The sequence below is a fragment of the Pavona decussata genome, unplaced genomic scaffold (assembly GCF_977016875.1).
Source record: "Pavona decussata unplaced genomic scaffold, jaPavDecu1.1 SCAFFOLD_87, whole genome shotgun sequence".
In the NCBI taxonomy this organism is placed as follows: Eukaryota; Metazoa; Cnidaria; class Anthozoa; order Scleractinia; family Agariciidae; genus Pavona; species Pavona decussata.
Genome location: NW_028145504.1, coordinates 1,752,501 through 1,777,852, shown reverse-complemented (window position 1 = coordinate 1,777,852; position 25,352 = coordinate 1,752,501). Strand labels below are relative to the sequence as shown.

Sequence of the window (25,352 nt, the reverse complement as noted above, 5' to 3'; positions counted from 1 at the left end):
AATAAACGGCGGAAAGCATTTATCAAGAAAACACAATTAACACAAATTCATCGGAAGTGACGTTTGATGTTTGAGTGATACATAGGAAGGAAGTCGAAGCACGAAGCGTGAAACCTCTTAAAATAAAAGACAGTTACAAGGCTTTGAGTACAACAGGAAGAGCGCAGTTTGTTAAAAGCTCTTCAACATCGAGATGATTTCATGCTGGAACTATATCATTGCAAAAATCCAAAAATGTTGACTGTCTTTAGCTGATGACATTCAAGACTTTTGACTGAGGGTGAAAATAACTACCCTTTGGGGGATACAGTGATTAACTCAAGAGTAGACAGATTGCAGCACAATAGAAAAACAGGAAGACAAACCAATGAAGCAATAAGCTATAATGATTTTAACACTTTTCGTTTTCAAACGCCAAAATATTTGACAAAGAGTAACAAAACTTGAACGGACTTGAACTCGGGATTTTTGCCAAACCAAAATGACACCATTTATTAAAGACAGAATTTTAAAAATGCGCAGCGTACTTAACTTTAAACAATCTACAGCGTTCCCGGAATGCTTGATTGATCGTTACTTTCCTTGATAAAGTCCAAAAGGCGCAAACATATTACTTATGCATCAAACGCTCATCACGTTCATGTTTAATGCTTCGAACAGCAGTTGGCACATAATTATGAAAGCAAGAATCAAAATCATTGATATTAGACAAAAACGAGACAAAAGAAAAAAGGAAATAGAAGAAACGGATCCTGACTCGAACTTGACTAGTGACTCGAACTTGACTCGTGCTACGAGTAAACTATATGGCAAAACCCATTTAGGCTATGTCTACACTATACTGGATAGCATTTTATGCCGTAATTGTGAGAAATACTCCGGCCTGGTGTGAACAGAAGTGGCCCAAAACCGCCGCCATCAGCTGCTGATCTACAAGTTTCTTTACACTTGAATCACGCTTGATGGTAATTCAGCAGCTTAAAGTTTGAGTTAAAGCATCCCAACAAATCGAACTACGCTATCACACACAAATATGCGTTTAACAGGATACAAAACGATCGGGAATACAGGACAGAGCCGCGTTTGAAGTATTTTGCTTTAGTGGTTTTGTCAGGTGGCACCGATCATTCACTCTTAACACAAAGGTATAAAGACCGCACTGGCATTAAGGAAACGACAGAAATATAATCCAGTGAAGCGATAAACCATAGAACACTTCCTACGTTCAAATGGAAAATCCTTTAGCGACCATTAACTAATCTCTGAATTTTATAAGTTACACATATTTTTGAAATTTACTCCTTTTTGTTTACATGTAACTAAACGATACAAACTATTTGAACTGTTTTTGGTAAAAATACCAACAACAAAATGCGCAAGAAAGAGACGCATTGTTAATTCAAATAGAAACAATAATAATATAACAATAACTTTATTACTTTCCAAATTCTGGCTTTTCAAAGTAATTACATTATTCAATAACATAACTAAAACTACAGAACAAGAAAATGATCTAAATCGTTTACAAAGTATTTAGAACAAAGCTTCTAACATTCTCTTAAGAAATGACACATAAGTTGCTTTTTGAATGAAACATATTGATGGCTACTATTTCTTCCTTAAGGAAAATTGACACCCGTTATTCTGGTCACAACATGAAACATTCAAGTCAAAACCTTAGCTACATGAGGAAATTAAAGGCCCTGTAAATTTTCAATAGACACCAGGAAATAAATATCTACCAAACACTAAAAGAAGTATCCCTTGGAAGGCACAAAGCCCTTTATACCGTCTCCACAATCACAATCTTTGAAACAAGGAACTCGATTTTCGATCAGGTACAACTTCAATTTCGTATTTGTTTTTGCTTATATGACATTATTAGAGCAAACAGATCATGGTATTATCAGCCAAACCTTTAAGACTTCATAATAGTCAATATTTGTTTACATATCGTTGATATCTCGAGGAAGGTAAATGGTTCAAGGCCGCCTAGTTTATCAGTAGAACGTTGACTCCCTAATTTTAGAAGAACTGAAACAGCCTAGTATACGTAAACCGACGTGGATTGTAGCAAGTTAGTAGGACAGATGGTTGCCCATTATTTTAATTTTATAATGAGAGCGGAAAACAATTGCATGAAAACACAATAAACAAAAATTATCCGTAAGTGACGTCGGTTGTTTAAAGATACATGGAGAGGAAGTCGAAGCAACAAGCATTAACTGAATCCCCCAAAACAAAAATCACTTTCAAGGTCTTTTCAATCTAGTTTTAATCCAACAGTGTTCCACTGTCACACTAGGATCGCGTTTCATTGTACAATTTCAGGATGGCGGCGAGGCTGGAGTATAGTTAGTGTGCGAGAGTTATTACTTACCTTGCTCGTATCTCTATCGACACTGTTAATAATATACGATATTAAAGCTAAAACATGCACCAGGGAGGACAAATTATATAGAACGACAAAATTGCCAGAATTACATCCACCTCACTGAGGATGCAATTTGAACTGTTTTTCTCTTTTGTTATAATTTTAAGTACGCTGCCAGTTGACAGTAAAGAACGATTTATAAGGATTGAGCATGGCCACAGTATAAACGCTCCCCACGCTATGCCACATTTTTTGCGCACTGAATCCGACGTGTTTTGGCACCAAAGACGTGACAAGCTTGAGACACGGCATTCCTGGAAAGCAGGTCAAATTTTCTTTAAGTTTTAGAAATGTTGTTTAGGATTAGGATTTTTATGTATTTATGCATTTTGATATTGATAGTTTGTCTTGTACGTTTATTTGACAAAATGCATGGATGGAAATCAGACTGAGTTTGATAAGGTAGTTAAAAAATCGTCTCGCCTGACGAGTTTGAGATGGTTTTTCGTTTGATTGCTGATATCCATACCTTTACCGAGTGAGAGTTGAAGCCCGATTACCCTACTGAGTCGGTTCAGTTTTGATCCCGCTCTCTAATTAAATTGGAGACATTTTATACAAATAGGTCCTTTAATGATCATCAAAGCATACAATACGATGTTTGTGACCTCGCTTCCTATAATCTTCGCAGTCTTTCGTTGGAAAAGGATTCCTTAGTCCCCTTCTGTATTATCGATCACTATAAGCTCAGCCTGGTAGCCAAACGGCGCTTCAGTCGAGCTTCGGTTTCCTTTTCGACTCGTGTCAAAGAAAACTGGTTTGAGATTCCAGGATTTAAGGAGGCTCGTAGCAGTTTTTCTGGACTTAGGGTGGAAGTTTTGAAATTACAATCTCGCATAGAAGATGAACTTCGATCTCCTGCATACTACAAGATCACAGGATCAAAGTTAATTTTTTTGTGCGGTTTCCAAGCAGAAACTATTGCCATAGCAACGGTATAGCCTCTCATTTTAAACATTATCGATTATCTCGAAATCTATTCAGACACTTTATGACAAAACTTTAACCAAGCACCAAGTCAAGGCATGATGTTATTTATGTCGATACATTGACCAATTCAACAAAGTCTAGGCACATATTTGTTAATCCGATGGTGGTCTGTCAAATGACATAACAGCCAATCATGTGGGAGAGCCTAATTTGTCAGCTAGTATAAAGGACTGGTCGCATTGACAAGAATTCCCTCATGCTTTCAGCATCACAGCGAGTATATCTCCTGGCGAAAACAATTTTTCAGGCTGGACTTGTACATTTGTTGTACATCATACCATCTTCACCAAACTAGTGCGACCCCGCACAGAGCTCCTGAATTACGTTCAGTACATTTTATCAGCAGAAAAGGCTTCAAACTACTCAATGAAGACAACTTGGACGCGAAATTAGAAGAAAAATCTGTAAGAGCGCTTTTCAACCTTTACCGGGTGATTATGTTTATTACCGCATTTTCGCCAATATCTTGACACTTCCCCTTTTCTTTTGAAACGTCTTTCCTCGTAGCAAAACATTCTAAATGTATATTGAACTTCATGGGTGTCTCCGATTTTAAAATATTTTTGTTTGTAAACAGTTAAGAAAAAACGCAGATCAGTGCAAAAGTTCTTACGTTGCATCAGTCAAGATATCTTAAAAGGCCCCTACAATTTTTTCTGTTAAATTGCAAGCGGTTAAAATAAGAATTCTTTTCGATATTCGCGCAAGTTTTAGATAAGAAGGCTGAATCTTGGTCAAATTTCGGTCGTTATTCGTTTTCTCCGAACAAGAGTTTTATTTTGTTTGTCCGGGTCTATTTCACTGTTTATTCAGGTGCTGTGAATATTTGTGATTACGCGAAGTCATGCAAAAGGTAAAATTTACATAAGTATATGCTTCTGCTTCTTAAGTCTTCCATTGTGAAATTTACCGTTTTGTTAAGAATCGTAATGTATAAGATTTACGTGTCTGTACCTTTAAAATGCATGTGAGAGCATCTTTTGTGATGATCTCAGTGTTTGTGCATGCTTTATTCAAGCGGTCGACTCTTTCTGATGACACATATTTAGTGTGACAAAGAATTGATCTAAAAGTGCATTTAAGTATTTCAATTTACTGTTATAAGAACTAAAGAATGTTGTAGGTACTCTTGAGTGTGTCTTACCTGAGCTGAACATTGCAGAATCACATCTACTAGCTTTTTTGCTCGGCAGAAATTAAAAACGTGCAAGGAAAGCACAAGCACTCCGGAGTGAAATATATATGCGCAACAGCGAAGGTGCCAGCTCCCGCAAGAGCGATTTCTTTTGAACTCGCAAAGTTTTATCTTCCCACAATAATGTTCAACATACTTAAATTAAATTAATTTTTTAACGTAATCAAAATCAATTCGGCAAGTTTAAGCTGAAAACAAAAACAAAACAAAACAAGAAAACACTCTACGCAAAAAAGCCAACTAAACTACTAATAAACTAGTATATTGGAAAGGCAGCAAATGCTGCCGTGGGTAGGGAGGTGAGAATAGGAAGGGAAGGTTGAAAGTAGTCCATTGTGCCTATGTGAAACAAGAAAACTCTGTATAATGAACAAACAACGAGTATAAATCAAAGTGTATTTATTGGCGTGTTTAAAGTCTCGTAATGAAAAATCTGAAATAAAATAAAATGCTGTCATGTCAAGCTTGTCATTTAATTGAAAACGATTATCCATCAAAACATTTGAAGTGTCATTCAAATAATAAGCGAACTAGCCAACCACCCAATGCTATTAAAATAAAATAGATAATAATTAGTAAATTACACGTTGGAAATTCTTGGAACGTTTTTTCGAGAATTTCATCGTCTACTAAATCAAGTGTTTTAGCTTAGCATGATTGGAAATACGCTCATCTATTTCAGCACGGTAGCCAGCGTTATGGTCTGCCAAAGTTCTGGTGTAAGACCTTAATTCTACATAGGCCTTGTAAATGTGGATAAGTTATCCCTAAAATTATAGTGTAGCCTAAGTGCCTCAGTTTTGTACAAAAAAAAAGGTCATGTTATAATCCTGGCACTTTAATGGCGTCTCCTGGGTCATCTCCCATCGGAGCGAACCACTCTTCTTACTACAGGGCAACTGTACATTACTTTTCGAGTTTCTTCGATTTCTCCAGTTCGATCCGAACAGTCGAGCAGAGCAGAGAAGCGCTTTGCATTGTGGTCCACAAAACTGAGGCAGCAATTACGCGTTTCGCTAATACAGCTCTTATCACCAACCACGAAATTACACGCCCGTTATAAAAATGCTTAAGTTAGCCTCGTTCCCATGCGGTCGTAAAACGGTTCTCAGAGCTTCGCGATAAATCCTGTCTTTTTTGGTAACTTCCACTTATGGGATTTTTTGGGACTTTTGATATGTTATTAAAGATACATTTCTGAGTCTAAAACCTTTGAAATACCTTCTGTTGCAATTAGTGGCAGGTTGACCGAATTTTTTCATAAAATGACTGGACTACAACAATTTTAACATTTTTCATATTCAAAAGGGAAACTTTTTGACAAAGATTAACTAACATTTGAATGATTTACAGAAATCTTTGCATAACCCTGTTTTTTTGTTTGTTTTGGCGGTGGGCGGAGGGGAGGGACTACAACACTGTCGCAACCTGACGAATCAGAGTCACGCAGACTATTCGTGAATGACCGATGTAAACTATTCAAGCTCAGGATTTTTGGCAAACCAAAATGAGCTGAAATGCCAAAATTACTTCAAGATAACAACTACGCCATTTCCGGAATGTTTAATTGATTGTTACCTCCACTGATAATTATTTTCCGCTTAGTTCTAAAGGGGCAAACAGCCTATTTATGTATCATGCTTCAAAACGCATCGTTGTTCAATCAAGTGGATCAGAATTAAATATCTTCAAATCTGAAAGTCTCTAATACGAACATAAAAAGTTGGTCTCTTGGAGAAGAAAGAATAGCTTTATTACCACTAGCTAAGCATCCGCATGTTTACAGTCTGCATAAACGTCAAACATCCGTTTTACATCGAAACGCTTGCAGTGTCAGAACTCCCTCCCTGTACGCTCCTTTGGTTCGCCACGCAATCTTTCCTCCCCAACGTTTCTTTTCTAAGGGAATGAAAAGACCTCTAAAGCGAATGGTGCAATATTCCCGTAAAACCTCAAATTATCATCGTTTTAAAAAATGGCGAATTTTAATAAAGTTTTAATAATGCAAGTACTTCGCAAATAATTAATACTTCGAGCTTATGTAAGCCACTAAACTGACAAGTGTAGTGTATTAATAAATAATAATAATAATTGATTGTTTGCTGTTTGTTCGATACATCTTGCCAAGCTTAACAAATGGAACTTTGTTCACGTTATTTTTGGCCTGAGCTTTTGCTCAGTCAATTCGTCTGTCCCCAGTTCTAAATTCTGGCTGCAAATTTCTTTCATTTTAAGATATAACGTGACTTTGACTTTTCTTTCCGACTACAGGCGTTTTTTTTTCGCCAGACAAAGGGTGTGTCTCTACTTCAAAACATGCGTCAAGTACTAACTATCTTTTTTCTCCCGTGTCAAAAAAGAACCCTGAATGGTTGGAATCATTCGGATGCATATGATAAACCTAGAACACGCTGAGCTTCGCTATTGGATAAGAAAGAAGTTTCACAGTCTTACGTAACTGGGCTAAATATGTAATTTGATGAGGTCTTCTGGCTGGCATTATTAGTCACAGGAACCCTGTTCTGCTGAAAAGTATTACACCTGTCAAGAGCATTCCATGATTATGAAGCTGGAGCGAAATGTTATGGTATCACTTGATGAGTTTAAACAGCCGCCAGTTAAACTAAGAGAAATTTATAACATAGCGTCAGTAAAGCGCGCGCTCTGATTGGCTGATACGCATCATCCATATGCCAGTGGATTATACGCTGACGTGAGCTTGCTTTTAGCTTGGCTTCTCGCTCGTTTGATTCCATCAAGATTTATTGGTCTTTCCGCACGTACCCTTGGATGTTAAATCACCCGAGAAAATTTGTCTTCAACTGTGACGTAAAGAAGTTGAAATCATCAGCTCATTTGAGATCTTATGCCCGGAGAAACTGTCAACATTATTGAAATCAATCACCGCATGCAAGGCAAGTGGGCGGGATTCGAATACGTTTATCAGTGATTCCGTTCAGTGCGTTGACTATTTTGGAGGAATTTTAAATGGAATAAAGGATAGTTCATAACTCTACTTGCAAACTGATTTATTGTTGTGCTATTGACTGCAACGTTTTAGTTGTTTCGGTTATTTGGGGTAAAAAAAAACTTTATGATAAATGGGCACGTCTTAATCTTGCTTTTGTCCACGGGATAATCAACTTTTTATTTTGAACGTTTTGAGGACCAGTCAAAATTTAGTAATTCTGACGGTAGCTTGGTTAATTTTAATTAAACAACCGAAATGAAAATCGATATACATGTACAAGCGGATTTTGTAAACCTTACAATCATTGAAAATTCTTTGAAGGCGTTTGCGCTAGATTTAATAAACTTAAAGACCATTTTTTTGCTAAAGTTGTGTCGCCTATATATGATACTATTTTGAAAAGGTTTGGCTCTGAGATTTTTAGGATGTAAAACGGTGTACTCAGTAGGAGAGTTAAGCTAGAAATAAATCCAATTTTGTGCCAGATTTTGCCAGCTTATAAGTACTTAAAGTCGACTAGACGCGCGAATGACACCAGGATCTAAATTAAGAAACCTCCAGATTAATTCGCTACAGCTGTGCAACCATCGAGATATGGATGCACTTGGGAGGTTTGTTAAAGGGGCAGTGTCGCCTATTTTTAGTGTCACTGTGAATAGCCAAGAAACGTATGAATCGTCAGATAATGGTTGAGTTTTGTTAACAATGACCCTACAAGTGCACAGAAACTACTATTAATTATCTTTGGCTGCGGATGGCTAGGAGGGAAGTGGATTGCAACTTGAAAAAATTGGCCAACTTTTTCAAGTTCTTCCTGTGTATTTTAGAGAAATCGCTTAAAACTGATTGTAGTTTGTTCTTCCAAGGAGAAAAACCTTAATATTTCCTTCCGGGTGTTCTAAGAGCAATTTCATGTTACAAAGATTCTTTGTGAAATATTTGACTGGTTTTGACCAAAATACAGCAAAATCGTCATGACAGTGTCACTTTAAGCACCCAAGAAGCTACGCTTCTTTCGTGCTTAGCAACTTCCCGCGTATATCCATAACTCAATGGTTGCACGCTGCACGTTTACCATTTCTTGATTGGTATTAAAATGAGGTCATCACACGAAATGAATATACAAACGGCAAAAAAAGCATCCAGGAGTTAGTTAGTTACGTGCAAAAGTTATCTACCCGCAAGTAGTAAAGCCTAATCGAGGCGTGTAACTAGTTGACTTTGAGACAATTTTATTAGCAAATCAAACAGTTATTACAAAAAATGATACAACAAAGATGGATTATCTTATAACATAAATTAGGATTTAATTATATTTGAAAAGGGATATTTCTGATTATTTTCTTAGAATATAATTCGCAGAAACTGGGGCCTATCCGCAATTGTCCGTGGTGTAGGGCCTAACCTAAAAATTTGGTCCAATCTAGTAACTCAAATTCCTTTTGACTATTGCTGGGATCTTCGAAACCGAGAGTAATTGATTGATTGATTGATTTAATGAAATCTTTATTTCATCACGGACAATTCCTCAACTACAACTAAATAAATCATTACAATTCACCAATAAGCGATGTAGATATAAAAATTAATTAAAAGCTGCTTTCCACGAATGCCGTGCCTTAGATTACTAGTTTGAGTGCACGTTTGAATTGCCAAGGGACTCTCCTTGCCTTACGTTGCATGCAAGACTGTTCCATAGAATGGCGCCACAGTAGCTAAAGCTATTTTTGTCGTAGTTTGTGTGCGGTAATGGAACACATGTAACTATGAGGAAAGAAAGTATAAAGAAAGTATTTTTGGACGAGAAATAAACCTCAAATTGTGTGTTTAAAACACGCTTAGTTATACAAGACAAGTACTCATAAACAGTGCATGCATGCACTGGAAAATGCAGTATAAAATACTTTAAAAATCATGAACGAATGTTTGGTTTCATCAACAGAATTGAAGGTAATTCGGTCACTGTTCATACAGAGATTCGAGTGACCAAATTATTATATCGACTCAATTGATAAAACAAAATATTCGTTTCTACTCCTCCACCAACACAATCACCACAATTTCTTTAGAACTGACAAAATTCTTATGTAACATGCAAATCGTCAGCTTTTAAGCATTTCACACGAAACCTAATACCATGTTATCTAGGACTCTATTGTTTTTGACCGAAAACTTTAAAACACACTTGATTATAGCAGAATACGTTGGAAATCTTCAAATGGTAAGCTTCATACGAAACAGAAACATGCATTCTCTGTTCCTACATTATCACTCGGTATGTATAAACACAACTCCCCAAATGGCAAATCAGTTCCATATTTGATCATACCACTGAATTCAGTAGTGCACACGTTGAATGCCACAATTTTGGGCTTAAACGCTCTTCAAAAACTCATTAATAATTCATAAGCCCGTTGACTTATTAAATGGTCGATAAAACATCACGTGCAGTGGTTTAAAACCCGATGAAACCTCTTCCTTATTAGTATGCGGTGTTTAATGTTTTTCTCGTATGCTAATTTCCAACGTTCACAAAAGCATCATTGTTATGAACTCTCTTGACACACGCTTTTGAAGCCGTTCAAAAAACTCCCAGCACGTGTTTTATCCGGTCTAAAACCACTCGGCTGCGCCTTGTGGTTATAAATTCCGATAAAACACTGCTGCTCTTGCTTTAAACATTACATAAAATCATGAGGGATATACATCAGTCTTTGTAAAAGGAAACATGAATAGGAAATCACGACTGGCTGTGAAAAAACACAGGAGAAAAAATCACGAAATCCGAACCAGCCGACATTATACGGCCACGTGGCTTTTTTGTAAGTTTCAAATATTATCTAACAACCGTAAGTATTACAACGGATCAGTTCTAGTTCTTTACTCAGGAGGCCATTGTCATTAAATTAAAAAAAATATGGCTTTTATTTCCTTGTACTGTAGATCCTCAACTCAACTCAGTTACTTTCCTGTTTCCTTTTGAGGGGATCATTACAGCAAGGTTGGAAGTATAACACCATTTTTTTAAAATGTTTTTTCGGTAACAAAACGACTTAAAGGTCATGAACATTTCATTAGATAGACCTGTGTCAGGCTGAAGAAAGAACGACGAAGTTCTTTGGCGATGTAAACAACGATACTATTTACGTTGTTTGTATAGAGCAAACCAGCGCAAAGCTGACAAAAACAGAATCAACGAGACTAATGTTTACAAGAAGTTTTAAACGCCTCGGTGCTTTGTCTAGGCCCTACTACGAAAAACAAAGTTCAATTTGATTTGACCCTGGCGTTAAAGGAGATGAAACAAGCCAAAAGCTAGGGTCTCCCAACGGTACGGTTCATTTCAGCGGATATCTGTTCTGAAGGTCTGACCACCTCAGAAATTCGGATTTAGCCGTAAGGAAAAACCCACAGTTTTATTCGGAAAGCTGTCAGCTCAAAATATGAACAACAGTAAGAACCTGTTAGGCTAAAATTTCTAATTTAGGCACCCTTGAAATAAGAACCTGTTTAGCCTTAAATCTAAATCAAGTTCTTATTCTTTACAATTGATTTTTAAGACTTAGAATCTATAAAACAAGATAAGCTCTCAGGCATAGGAAAAGGCCAACATTTCATAAAACATCTCTTTGTTTTGATGCTAATAAAGGAGACATATTTACAGTGTACACATTATGGCATTATTATGCACATTAGACAGTAACACTGGATTCTTCCAAACACTATACTATTTTGTTGTCCAGAAAATAAGAATCTGATTATGAACCTACATCAACTCCCTTTATTGCGGACACCCTCGGGACTACGAGTTAGTGTCCTTAATAGCGAGAGTCCGTAATAGCGGGAATTTATTTCAGTCAAACGTCTGTAATCTAGTTTTGCCGGTGACTTAGCTGCTGTCCGTATCATCGGGGTTTCCGTAAAAGCGAGGTGTCCGCAAGGCGAGAGTTGACTACATTTCTGTTAAGCACCATTTATATAAGAACCTGTTGAGGTTAACTTGGAAAAACTCGCGGATTTCTACTGTATTTCACTTATATTTAATCGTTGGGTGCCCCTGAAGAGCTAAGTAAGCTATTCAAATCCACGTAGCTTCCTCATTTGTCTTCTGAGGCTCATTAACTGTACCCAGATTATCATCGTTTTTGGTTTCCACATTCCTCTGTTCCTTATTGGTCCTCTTTGTTTCACCAGGAGGCTAATGAGTAAACAAAGTTAGATGAAAGAAATAAGTAAAATAATAAAAAACCACGAGTTGCTAGCCATGTCCAGAGCATGTTCCTTCTTCAGTGAAAACCGCTTAAAAGGGCGCTTGGGAACGTTTCGATAACACCAAGAGTGCATTCTTAAAAGTAAATTCACAGTCGTTAGCGGAGGACAACGCCAAAACGTGATAAAGTCTTAATTTATTCATGAGGTAATTTTAATGGAACAAGACTAACCTCGTTGGAATGATTTCCACTACCAACTTCTTTTTTGTCCCCTCTTGTGATTTCCTCCAATTTCAGTAAGATCCTACCTTCGAGTAACTTGATCTTTTCTTGAAGATTGTCCAATTTTTCATCAACTAAAATATATAAAACATTTATTGCTCAGGTAAATCTTGTAATTCGTTACTCAAAACTCGCAGCTCGCAAAATAGCCGACGCCATTTCATGGTATATGAGTACGAATCTTAAGCCAATGCAGTGCATAACGCACCGGGTCATTATAAACATGCAAGTGAACATGGTAAAACACGAATATTTTGATCACGTATTTATTCCTTTTAAAAAGACGTACGTATAGATTCTCTCATTATTTAAATGAATTCACTTTCTCCTTCATTGCACAGCGGTGTTCTTTAACGCCACTCCATTGCCCTAGTCCAGCACACTTTCTCTTTCCTTTATATAAGAATCATTTTTAATAAGAACTTTGAGGCTGAAATTGACCCAGTTTTTAAGAACTTGTTAAGAACGTACCTAATTTAGGACTAAGAGATGAAATGTTTTTATACAGTTCTGCCCCAGAGTTTGCATCGAGCTAAAACACGTAGTAAAAACAAGGACGTATGTAAAAGCAACTTGGTATGATCAGCGCACAATGGTCTTTTTGGGGTTTCTTTTCACGTTCTTATCGGTTTTTGGAAATGACTGTGATGAAAATGTTTTCTCACTGTGTTTTCAAATTATTTTTCAACTTATTTGTCACATGATTGCGAAAATAATCCCTGGTGTCTTTCTTTGTAGCGGTCGGTGGTCGTGGGAATAAATTCTTCTCTAAAGTATTTGTCGTATTTCCTTTTCCGATCTTTAAAATACTAGAAATTAGAAAGAACAAAATCTTTATCAATTCATTTGATGACAACAAATGTCATGCAACTGATTTTAATGTTAAAATATTGAATTAAAACTTTACCGTTAAAGCTCCTTACTATCTTTGTATATCTGAGCTGATTTTCCAGAAGGTGGCTGTAGAAATTGAGCACATTTTGAGACTTTCTACGCTGAAGGAATACGCTAGTCATTAACAAGACTTCAGTTAAGGTCAGAGAATACTATGCAAGAGAAAAGAGGGGCTTTTCTTTGTAATTAGACATGACATTGACATCTGAGTGAAACGAAGCATGACCTGTGATCCGACAAAGCAAGTGTGACATTTGGCAATTATTAACGGCGCCAACGCATCTTAAATCTCACCCAAAACCCGGTCTTCTAGCGCTCAAGTCTAGCTTTCTACAACAGAATCGGCTTAATCGGAGCAAGACAACGTTTTAAATTGATTTTTCGTCTTCATTCTAGATTCATGCCGTAACGCGAATCACGCCGATCGAACATCTGGAAATTATTTTTGACACTTTCCATCGGAAAGCCCACGAAAAATGCCACTTCAGGAGTAATCGATCACTAGCCGAACATCGCTACAGTTATAAGGGCGAAAAATAACCGAATTGCTTTTCAAACTCACGCTTTTCGAAGAGAAAATCCCTGCCAATTTCTTGCTCTTTCTCGCCATCTTACTTTAGGTCGCGGATGTTGACAAAAAAATTTGAACGGGGAACATAATGCAGCGGTTTTCAGCAAGAAAAAATGCTAAGTCTTTGGCCGGGTCAAAAATTCCGATAATCTCACGCTTCTCGACTAGCAATCATCCCTAAGACCTACTTTCTACGGCAAAAGACTGTTACCTCCTCAAGCAAAGCTCACAATATGCAACCCTTAGTCTCTGCCCGAGTAACTGAAAATTACCCGTTTGGCTCAATAGAGTACTTCAAGGGAGGATATTGGACGAGGCAGGCAGGAGCTGCACTCGTAAGACTTTTTCCCTCACTAGACTTAATGATGTCCTCAGGAAAACTTTGCTTCAGGAAGCCAAAGAAAACGCTAGGTCTAATGAAGTTGTTCTAAGCTCAGAGCGTACCGAATTCAAAGCGCAATCGTTGTGCGTTTATTGACATTTGTGAGAGAATGGGGCTGACTATGCCATATACGGAGACGAGGGGGTGAGGGAGGGGGGGGGGGGAGATTTTTGTTTCGCGAACGTCTACTAATGACCCTTGTAATCTATGTACTTATTAATGTTGAAATTTAGCGGCAAACGCTAAAAAAGAAGGAAAAAGAAATGAATATCTTAAGAAACGTTAACGAAAAGTGTAATTTCTGTAGCCACCTTCTGGAAAATCAGATAAACCAGATAAACTGGCCATTTCAATATAATCCGCATTAATTCCCTTGTTGCTCTGTTGACTGGTTTCCAATTGATAAAGGCCCGGTTGGCTCGATATGGTAAGTATTTCGTGACCGTTGAAAATTTTTAAGTGGTGTAGCATCAATCGTAATTGACAAGGTTTTTTTGGTTTTGAAAATTAGTTAAGTTGCAAATGATTTCTGGGATGGTCTTTATTATCGTTACAACATTGCTTCTTAATGTCATTTTCATTTTCGTCATCATAAATCCTCAAAACTAATTCAATTTCTTTTAGACTCACACACACACAAAAGAAAAAAGTAAATACCTGTTTTCGGGAATCTTTATTCTTGGACAAGTAGATCTGTGCGATTGGATATGTGAGTAAGTTGTATGGTATAACTATGGCATGCCTGCGTTCATAGTCCTCTTCTAACACCGCCAGCCCAAATTTCCATTCCACTTCCCAGTTGGTCTAATGAATCACCAAGCAAAGAGAGAATATTCAGTAAAAACCAGTAACTGTATTAAGAAGGAACGCCTCGACAAATTGAAATAACCGGGTGAAGCTAATGTGAAAATTTTTGATCTCGGTGGTTTTTTTAATACTAAGTTGGTATTCAGATTTAATTTGACCCATTACCTGCACCAAAACAAGACAACATAATAGTTTCCAAACTGCTCATGTCAAATTTTAAAGCCAATAAAATTTTGCCGGTAATGTTCACGAGATAGGTGGTGTCTTCGATAACCCTCCTACCCCAGGCAAGGAGGGTCCTCTTCGAACAAACTTGTTATGACCAGTTCCCTACTATACTAAAATAAATTGTTTCCTTTGAGGCCTGTAACATAAGCTGATAACGTCAAGATGTCAGCCCACTTGGATCCTACTTCTTGTACTTATTATTATTATTATTATTATTATTATTATTATTATTATTATTATTATTTTTTACAAAACGTCATAAAACCACTAAAATTCACCAAAAAGTAAACAAAAGAAATACTATGATACCAAATTTATCATAACTGGTGTCTCTCACTTGCGGAGAGACTCTTCCAACATTCCTACCCTGGGTTTGAATAGGGTTACGAAGCTCGGTCGAAAGTAATTTGTCCTTTTTGGTGCCTTTAAATGAGACGCTATCAGCATCCGAATTAGTTTCGCAACTTGGTTGACAAGGCCTGAAAACGTGAAACAAAGCCCAAGACAAGATCTAGCTTTCAACAATACAAGCTAGTTTTGTACGAGGCGAAGACAGTATTGACGAATCGTCGGCTTTTTATATTAGAGCAAAGATGAACATCATTTACCTTAAGATATTTACCTTTACGCAAAAGCAGAGATTATCATCTTAAAGTGAAGAGGTATTTGCTTGCTGTCCCAATGGCTTTTATGGATTTTTATCTTTTTCATTATTTTCCCAGTGAAGTACATTTTTTTACATAATTCTTAAGGATAATTTTGTATTTCGTGAAGCTTACGTTGTAAGGTTCCCGCCGCAGAGCGTGTTAGTAAATTATGTTTGTAGACATTCCCGATCTGAGAGCACTAGCTAAAACTAGCTCATGAATATCAACGCACTCCCACAATAGCGAGCGACATTAATATATAAAAGAGAAATTATTTTGGCTCAGTCCATTTCAGAACAATGTTTTGAGTACGTTTTCAACGGTTTAATATAACTCAAAAGAAAATATCATCACATATATAAAATATCCCCATATGTACCTACCACCAGAAGGCCCCTTGAGAGCAAAACCCTTATAAAGAAGTAAAGGGAAAAATCGATTATTTTATTATATATTTAATATTTAAAACAGACAAACAGGACGGTCTCTAACTTTACACACTCGGCAAGTTTATATCAGAATTCTTTGATTCTTTTTGAATCATGCAAAATACACAACAATCAGTATATAGGTAACTTACGGTGTGTATCCTGCCGCAATTTGCTCTGTTTGATTGTTGCTTGAAATAAGAGATGACATCTCGGCTGAGAAGATCTTTGACAAGGCCACCGAGAATGCAGCGATCACGAACGCAAACTGCACAAGAATAGTCATCAAATCAACACACATTCTAAACAGTGCCAACTGCAGTAGACCAAAGACAGAACTCAATTCCAAGAGACTGGAAAATCGAAGAATCAGGAACATGGTGTTGAAGCCGTAGAGGTAATTAAGGATCTCCAGTAAACGATTCTTGAATGGAACCCCGCCGCGGATGATAACGATAACTCGGAGGATGATGATGATGATTTAAATAGCCATGGTTAACAGATCAACCCAGTTCCACATATCTCTGCAAATAATTAACAATTATTGGACGAGGTTGAACAACATATTCTGAATTGTCAGCGACGAGAAGATCAATTATTTGCCGAGGCCGAAGGCTGACGCAAATAATTGATCTCCGAGACACTGACAAATAACGATATTTTGCGAAAACCGAGTTCAATAATTGTTTTATCATTCCATCTCCGAGTTTGTTTTTCGTGATTATTTTTGAGAAATCACTCTCTGACAGCTCAGGGAAGCGATCTGCCATTTTCATGCAAGAGCGTGATTTCAATTACGCATGAGCAGAATATTATTTGCAGCAAAACACGGTCGGACAATATTGCGCATGAGCAGACCATTATTTGTAAGCAGTTATTTGCAGGTCACGTGGTTTGCTCTCGGCCAATGAAAAGGAGAGAAAAATACATCGAATGACAATAATAATAATAATAATAATAATAATAATAATAATAATAATAATAATAATAGTAGTAGTAGTAGCAGTAGTAGTAGTATTAGTAGTAGTAGTAGTAGTAGTAGTAGTAGTAGTAGTAGTAGTAGTAGTAGTTGTAGTTGTTACCGCCATAAAATCGTCAGACTTTATTTTGATTGTTTACATCTTAATGACATTTCGTGTATTCGGACATGACGTTTTTTTTTGTTTTTTTGTACCCGGATGAGAGCACATGGCATGGTTTTTTTGGAGAAATGTACTATGGATTGAAAGTTTTTTACAGCTGGTGTAAAATGCTTGTAGTCATTAAAAGGTCATCAAAATGTTACCCGAGGTAAGAGATTTGGATTTGGGAGCCGCGGGAACATTTTTCTGGTCCTAAACGAACCGGATACGACGAGTGAATCGAAGAATTTGTTATGGAATCGACCGATGGCGGTCTGCATTTGGATGTGCGTGCAGCTATGAATACACAAATTGTTATCCTGAGAAACAAACGAGCGTCTGTGAAGCGACGAATTGCGAATACCATAAAGAAGTTGAAAAGTTCTATCGAGCAATTTGGAAGAAAGGCCATTATCCGCGGATATGTTCATATTCTGGAAGAATTTATAAACGAAGCACGTGTTCTAAATGATCGATTGGTGGCTGTTATTCCGGAAAACGAGCACGAAAAAGCCCTCACTTGGTACGAAGTGGAGCTGGAGAGAGTTCAGGAAGTGAAATTAGAGGCTGAAGCAGATCATGAGCAAAGAGCAGACGAAAGCGTTAGTGGATTGAGCTCGGTAAATGTGAGCAAAATTTCGAGTAGAAGTGCTCATGAAATCCGAGCAAAGGTGACTTCGGCGGAAATCAAAGCAAAACAACTTGCTATGGAGGAACAGCGACGAAAGCAAGAGTTTGAGCAGCAATTGGAACTAAAAAGGAAACTTGAACTGGTCCAGTGCGAAGCTGAGAGAGTTAGATTTGAAGCTGAAGAAAGAAGAAAAACTCACGAAGCCGAAGACGAGGCGGCACGCCTTGCAGCCGAAGCTGAAATCCTTGAAAAGGCAGCAAACACTGTTAGGTATGATCACGAGTCTTTATCTAATCTAATCGATTGCTTGATTTTGAGGACGATTCTTTGGAAATAATTCCCTCTTCTACTGCTGAACAGTGTGTGGCCTCTCAACCACACCCTGGTCTTGTGAAACAAGCACAAACAAATTGTGGAACTGTGTTGTCAACTAATAACACCTCGTGTACTGTTACATCATCCCCATCGTTCTAACAACCAAAGTTTAGTATCCCATTTGTTGGTCCTTTGAGTAAGTCAAGGCCTGTAAAGGTGCTACAGTCGTGGATTGGAGATTTGCCTAATTCATGTTCTCAGCCCGACATTACAACAGTTATAGCTGACCAAAAACAAGTGATTTATGGCTATTCTACACGTGATTGTCTTCCCAAGCTACAGCTTAGCAAGTTTGATGGAGATCCCTTGCATTGGTCTGACTGGTCATCAATGTCTAAATCAATTGTTCATGATGCTAATCTCTCCCTTAATGGAAAGATGCAACATCTTCAGAACTCTGTGGTCGGTAAAGCTAAGTTTGCAATTGAAGGGTATGGTTACAGTGGAGATTCTTACTACGAGGCACTGAAGGAATTGGAAAGCAGGTTTGGAAAACCTTCTCTTGTTGTAAAAGTGACGCTGGACAGATTGAGAAAAACAGCACGACTACAGAATGACAAACCCCATGAAGTGAGGAATCTATCAGATGTGGTGTCAACCACTGTGTGGACTTTCAAGAGGTTTGGATACGAGAATGATCTAGCAGCTGAAGCTAACCTTTCCCTTGCGGTGGATAAGCTGTCCCCAGAACTCAGAGTTAAATGGAGAGACTACATCAAGGCTGCAAACCAGCAGCGACCGACCCTGGTTGACTTGTGCAACTGGTTGAAAGGGCAGGCAGAGATCTATGATGATTTCTATACAAGGATATCAAGCCCTTAGTCCACATTTCAGCCCTTTAAGAACATATTTCGGTCAGGTATTCCCAGTGGAGGAACTGAAAGGCAGAGCACTTTCTCTGGTAATTATTCATATCATCAGAAGCCTACAAAATTGTGCCTTTTCGGAGACGGACAGCAACATAACTTGTCTCATTGTTGCAAATTCAAAGCTTTGAGTGTTGAGGAACGTCTCAGTGAAGTTCAGAAACATAAGTTGTGTTTTCGTTGCCTTCAATCTGGGCATTGGCTCAACAACTGTCCTAATTGGAAGCAGTGTGGTGTCAATCGATGTACACGACCTCACAATGCATTATTGCACTCTATAAGGAGCGTCACTCCCTTGGGAAGCAGTCATTCCGTAGCGGCAACCTCATCCAATGAACATTTAGTGCATCTCATAGAAACAGAGACTCAGTTTTGTTACAAGTGATACCTGTAGCACTTTACGGTCCAAAGGGATACTTCAACACGTATGCAATGTTAGACACTGGAAACACATGCAGTTTGCTGTTGGCAGATGTTGCCCGTAACCTTGGTTTGGATGGTCCGTTAGAAAGCGTGCTGTTAAATGGAATTCAGAAAACATCAGAACTGTTGGCAAGGCGTGTAAGTTTACAAGTCAGTCCATTGAACGACCTTGGTAATCGATTTGATGTGAATGGAGTCCTGGTAGTTTATTACCTGAATGTACCTGGAAGACAGGTGGAACTCAAGGAGTTACAGGAGAAATGGCCACACCTGTTGGACTTAGAGTTGACTGAAGTTGCTGGTACACAGGTCACTCTACTTCTAGGCGGTGATGTCCTAGAGCTTATTGTGCCACTGGAAACCCGAAGTGGACCGAAAGGGTCACCAGTTGGAATTTGTACTGAACTTGGGTGGGCTATTGCTGGCCGCCTACCTGGTTATATTCAAGACAGTGAGTCAGTTTGCAAGGTTCATGTGGCGACGGCGGATGAAGAGCTCCATGAAACAGTGAAATCTTGGTGGCGGAATAAGAACTTTGGTTGCCGCTATGACTATGATACCCAACATTTAGTTGAATGAGAAAAACCGAAAGGTGGATGGTCGATATGAGGTTCCGTTGATTTAGACAGATCAGAACATCAGACTCCCTGACAACCGCATTGTGGCAGTCCATCGTCTTAATGTTCTGGAAAGGAGACTCCAACGTGATCCTGAGTTAGCAGCTGCTATGAGAAAACCATCAGCTCAGACTTAGAGAAAGGGTACATCAAGAAGCTGAATAAGGAAGAAGCAAATGCACCCGTGAAGCACAAATGGTACCTGCCTCATCACCCTGTTCTAAATCCCAGTAAACCTGGAAAGGTAAGACGAGTATGTAATGCTGGTGCTAAATTTCAAGGCTCATCACTAAACAGTCATCTTCTGAGTGGTCCAGACTTAATGAACAATCTTGTGCGCCAGAGGATCAAGTTGCCCTTCGTTTTCTGTGGCGTCAATCACCTGGATCTGGAGCAGAAGTGTGCACCAACTTGTTCTCTGAACTATGTGCTTCTTAGAAGTGCAGAAGAAAATAGACTGCAGTTTCCAACTGCTGCCCTTGCAGTAAAGCAAAACTTCTACATGGATGACTTCTTCAAGTCCGTGGAATCGAGCAGCGAAGCTCTGGAGCTGCAACAGCAACTGGTTGCAATGCTGAAGCTTGCAGGATTTAACTTGACCAAATGGATCTCAAATGAGAAGGAAAAGAACGAGCGTATACCAGTATCAGAGAGAGCTCCCTCTGTAAAGGTGGTTGAAGTAGGAATGGTTCGTGTTGGTGGTTGGATTGAGAGAGCCAATATACCATATTCTGGCCGCCACCCCTTGGTGTTGTCACCTGAGCATGAGCTGAGCCGTCTTATCGTCATAAATAGACTGCAAGCAGTCCCTTTCTGGATAGTCGAGAGGTCGCGCGAAATAGCCGAGCGCGAAAAAACTGGAGCAAACGAGCGGAGGGGAGCTTGGGGAGAGGCGTGAAAGAGGGGAAAGGAAAAGAAAGGGACTGCGCTCTTAGCTGTAACAGATGCGTTCAGGGTAACTCCGCCCACAATTCGTTAAACCCATTAAAAAACCAATTTACTGAATGACAGCTAATAAATAACAACTCAACATTGTTATTCAATCACCAGAATATAGGAGCAAAGAGAAGAATCGCCGAGCTTGGGCATTGATCCAAGCTTCTCTGAAAAGCCAAAATCTCTAGAAGTTGTGGTGCATTTAAATTTTTTTTTCGAGGCCCAGAGTAAAAGAAATCGACGACACAAACGCCCAAAGTGTAATTAAGAACGTGGTACAGGACAACTGGAAAGCTGTTGTTAATATCATGTTTAAGCATCCTGCGGTGAATTCTGCGCGCCGACAAAGCTTGTTCCGCGGATGCGAAAATTACATTGTACTAGTTGACACCAATGTCTTTTTTAAAAGACATTGGTAAAATAATTTTGGGATCTTGTCGAAGGCAACTGCTTTTAAACCAAAGTCATTTGACTGCAACTAGTCTTCGATAATACTGCGAAGCGGAACAACAACCACGATCGAAGCCGTGATGGCAAAGTTTTTCGCTATTTAATACAAAGCTTTGATATATAATGGATTTCCCAAAACCAGGGGGAAGAACGGCCATTACATCTTTTCCCGACAAGAGCGCTTCTACTGCTAGCTTCTGTCCCTCTTTGAGAACTAAGCCGCCGACTTTATCGCTTAAATTTACGAAGACATCGCTGCTACTCTCTTTCACGACTGAAACCATATTCCTAGTGATCTGAAGTGTTGACATCAAACGTGTGAAGAAGTTAATTACACATCAAACTTGTTTGACAGCAGCTATTGTCTATGGACCAATCGGAATTTTCCGTTGCTGGAGCGACGGGAAATTCGAACGCATTTGTTACAGTTAGCAGCGCAGTCCCTTTCTTTTCCTTCTCTCCCCCAGTCTCTTCTCGTTTATTTCTCCTCGCTCCGGTCTCGCTGCGCTGTGAGCGCACCCTCTGGACTGACCAGAAAGGGACTGCTTGCAGTCTACGTCATAAACTGCCATGAGAAGCTTAAAATGAAGACGTTGAACATGTCCGAAACGAATTAAGACAACAGTACTGGATTCTTCGCTGCCGTGCAACAGTACGAAAGATTCTATATCAGTGTTCTTATTGCAGAAGGCGAAGAGCAAAACCAGAAGCACCATTGATGGCTGGCCTTCCCTCTGATCGTCTACAAGTTGCACCGGCATTCTCGTAAGTTGGAGTAGATTTCTTTGGTCCGCTGAAAGTGAAGCATCTCAGGAAGCAAGAAAAGCGATATGGTTGCCTCTTTACTTATCTCGTGACTGGAGGTGTGCATTTGGAAGTTGCGCACTCTTTGTCTACTGACTCTTTCATCATGTGTATTCGACGGTTTATAGCAAGACGAGGTAAACCAACTGTCATCTACTCTGACAATGGAACAAACTTTGTGGGAGCCAACCGCGAGTCAAAAGAATGCCTTTGTGAGTGGAATCAAGATCGAATTGCAAGTACACTGAGTCAAGAAGGAATTTAGTTGGTATTCAATCCACCCGCCGCACCCCATATGGGAGTATGGGAGCGTTTGGTGAGGTCTTGTAAGAAAGCCCTTGATGCTGTCCTGCGGAATCAAGTCCTCACGGATGAAGTACTAGTGACCGCCATGACTGAAGTTGAGTGGCTAGTCAACAGTCGTCCTTTGACTGAAGTGAGCTCTGATGTGGACGATCTTGAAGCGTTAACTCCGAATCATTTCATTATTGGTAGAGCATCTCCTAATCTGCCACCTGGTATTTTTGCTGACAAAGAGATATCGTGTCAGAAGCGTTGGCGTCAGGCACAAGTTATCACCACCCACATCTGGAATCGTTGGTTGCGAGAGTACCTGCCTGGTTTAGCTGTTCGCAAGAAGTGGTTTCAACCTATGGCGAATGTTAAGATTGGTGATTTGGTGCTTGTGGTAGACTATAGAACCCCGAGAGGCTCCTGGCCGCTTGGTAGAATTGTGAGAGTTTCCCTGGCCATGACAGTGTCGTGAGATCAGCTGAGGTGAAGACCAAGTTTGGTTTGATGAAGCGTCCTGTTGTGAAACAAGCCCTCCTAGAAGAGTGTTCGCCCATTTAACTCGGTCGAACACGGGGGAAGGATGTTACCGCCATAAAATCGTCAGACTTTATTTTGATTGTTTACATCTTAATGACATTTCGTGTAATCGGACATGACGTTGTTTTTTGTTTTTATTACCCGGATGAGAGCACATGGCATGGTTTTTTTGGAGAAATGTACTATGGATTGAAAGTTTTTTACAGCTGGTGTAAAATGCTTGTAGTCATTAAAAGGTCATCAAAATGTTACCCGAGGTAAGAGATTTGGATTTGGGAGCCGCGGGAACAGTAGTAGTAGTAGTAGTGGTAGTAGTAGCAGCAGCAGCAGCAGCAGCAGGAGTAGTAGCAGTAGTAGTAGCAGCAGCAGCAGCAGCAGTAGTAGTAGTAGTAGTGGAAGTCGTAGTAGTAGCAGCAGCATTTATGTCACTGCTTGGGCAGGAAGTCATTTGCAGAGCATCGGGCCACTGCCTGTGGCCTAGAATGCTGTGTCCAGAACTTTTCTCTGGAATCTGGCTGTCCGTGTCACAGGGTGCAGAAGAGTCAAATTTGTTGTAAATGATCGGCTAAATTCTCCGGAGCACACCGATTTTGTTGATTTAAATACGAGAACGTGACCTAACAAAGCGTCATGGGATCTTATTACGCGTCTGTTGAAAGATTAACCCCAAGCTGGCTATGACCGCATGTGGGGAAACGATCGTCGCCCGAAGCGCGACGTCGAAAAAGCGATGCTTTTACAGCGAGGCACGAAGTGCTCTATTTCTACCTTTAAAGCCCACCGCAAGCTACGGTAATGCGCCCACAGTCATTGATACATGCAGCTTGTGTTTTGGGGTTAATCTTTCAACCGCTCATTTACAACAAATTTGACCCCTCTGCGCCCTGTGTCCGTGTTTTCGTAAATTAATCCATAATTTTATTCGGTCTCATGCGATTACATATACCAACAGAATCTAACTAATTGCTTCAATGAAGTTCGATTCTGTTCGACGGAAGTTTAGTAATCGAACTCAGGTGTTCGGTAATGGAACACACCAGTTACAGTTGAATTATGTTCGAATACAGAACTAATCGCAAACCAATCAAACAATTGGGTTCGATTAAGCTTGAATGATATTACGCTCACTTCCGTTCGATTGGTTACACTGGGTAATACATGTATTTGCAGACGTTGAGGATAGTTGTTTTTCAAGTTACACACCCTTAAAAATAGGAACTGGTGAATTTAATCATTATAGAAACCTCACAAAAATATTTCGGATAAAAGTGTGTTTACCAATCAATCCAGTTAAGGCGATTAGTTTTTCTCCTAGTTGACAGTGGCACAGAATAAGGAGTTTCGTTCCGGAAATTGTGGAACCCGCTACTGTTCTTGGTTTTACCTACCTAAAATAGATTTCTTTTCCGGATTTCAGGTGCCGATGATCTCCACTGTTCGTACTCACTAAGCATCACTGCCATGAAGAAAATAAAAACCAGATATTCCTCGACCACTGGCAAAACAGAAGAATCCAGAATGCATATCCGGCAGTGAAGGGCAATGAAGGCCATCTTCATAAATTGAGTCTTTATGAAGATCACCAAAGGAGTGTTGCTGTAATCAAAGTACGTTTCTGTGGAATGAAAAAAAAAAAAAGTGACAATCAGATTGGTTCCGAAAACGGGTGAATTGTTCTTAAGTCTAACATGTGTTATTAAATACGGGCGTTTTGGATTTTCCAGTTAATACACAGCTAGTTCCAGTCGTTTTGAGGGAATTGTTTTCAAGCGAAAGGCCGATTTTAGTTGGTCTGCTGAGAATGAGGAATACGAATGCTAACCTGCTAACCTGGACATAACTCAAAGAAAAGCGGTCCTTGGGAAAGTGGCCATTTATGCTATTCCTTTAGGGATCGGAAAGGTGGCAGAAAGTAAGCCATTCAGTCGGTTGAGTGTTTCTTGGGGCTCCACACCACTGGATGACATTGAAAGTTCGATAGAGGAAGTGAGCGACAGGGTACCGCTACCCTCCCAAAGGCTAACTGCATGTACCTGTGGATGCTAAACTACAGAGCTTAGTTGTCAGGCCGCTGGGACTGCGCAGGTATTGATTGGAACATGAGAGGAAGCACGTGTCTGGTTTGGGCAACGTTTTCATTGGCAGGACACTGGACTTGAATGTGGTAGGGACTTAAGCATAAAACGTCTGCCCCCCCCCCCCCCCCCTCCCCCGTCCCCCTTGATTTGCATATTTCTTCTACAAAGCCTAAGCTTTGT

The 25,352-nt window shown here is 39.3% G+C and overlaps 2 protein-coding genes across 4 annotated transcripts in view; one reads left to right on the top strand and one right to left on the bottom strand.

Annotated features, from left to right (window-relative positions):
- Positions 1-8,805: 8,805 nt before the first annotated feature.
- The window catches only part of LOC146474711 (uncharacterized), a 25,424-nt gene continuing 8,877 nt past the window's right edge, over positions 8,806-25,352 (bottom strand). The window contains exons 4-8 of one of the 3 annotated variants that reach the window (XM_085116498.1): positions 24,483-24,709; positions 16,193-16,564; positions 14,588-16,023; positions 12,033-12,157; positions 8,806-11,788 (exon numbers count right to left, since the gene is read on the bottom strand). In XM_085116498.1, coding sequence (XP_084972624.1) covers positions 24,483-24,709 — 227 coding nt within the window. In that variant the 3' untranslated portion in view covers positions 8,806-11,788; positions 12,033-12,157; positions 14,588-16,023; positions 16,193-16,564. Of the gene's footprint in view, positions 11,789-12,032; positions 12,158-14,587; positions 16,565-24,482; positions 24,710-25,352 lie in introns of all 3 variants that reach the window. The other 2 variants (XM_085116497.1, XM_085116496.1) reach the window with 2 other exon arrangements.
- LOC146474712 (uncharacterized) lies at positions 19,466-22,528 on the top strand. The gene is made up of 3 exons (XM_085116847.1): positions 19,466-19,907; positions 20,172-20,774; positions 22,392-22,528. The coding sequence occupies exons 1-3, from the start codon at positions 19,466-19,468 to the stop codon at positions 22,526-22,528; spliced, it is 1,182 nt and encodes a 393-aa protein (XP_084972973.1).

Coding starts and splice junctions, on each gene's coding strand:
- LOC146474712 (XM_085116847.1), top strand. CDS start 19,466: ATGTTAGACACTGGAAACACATGCAGTTTGCTGTTGGCAGATGTTGCC. Junction 19,908..20,171: donor ACCTGGTTATATTCAAGACA/GTGAGTCAGTTT, acceptor CGTGATCCTGAG/TTAGCAGCTGCTATGAGAAA. Junction 20,775..22,391: donor AGGAATGGTTCGTGTTGGTG/GTTGGATTGAGA, acceptor GACGGTTTATAG/CAAGACGAGGTAAACCAACT.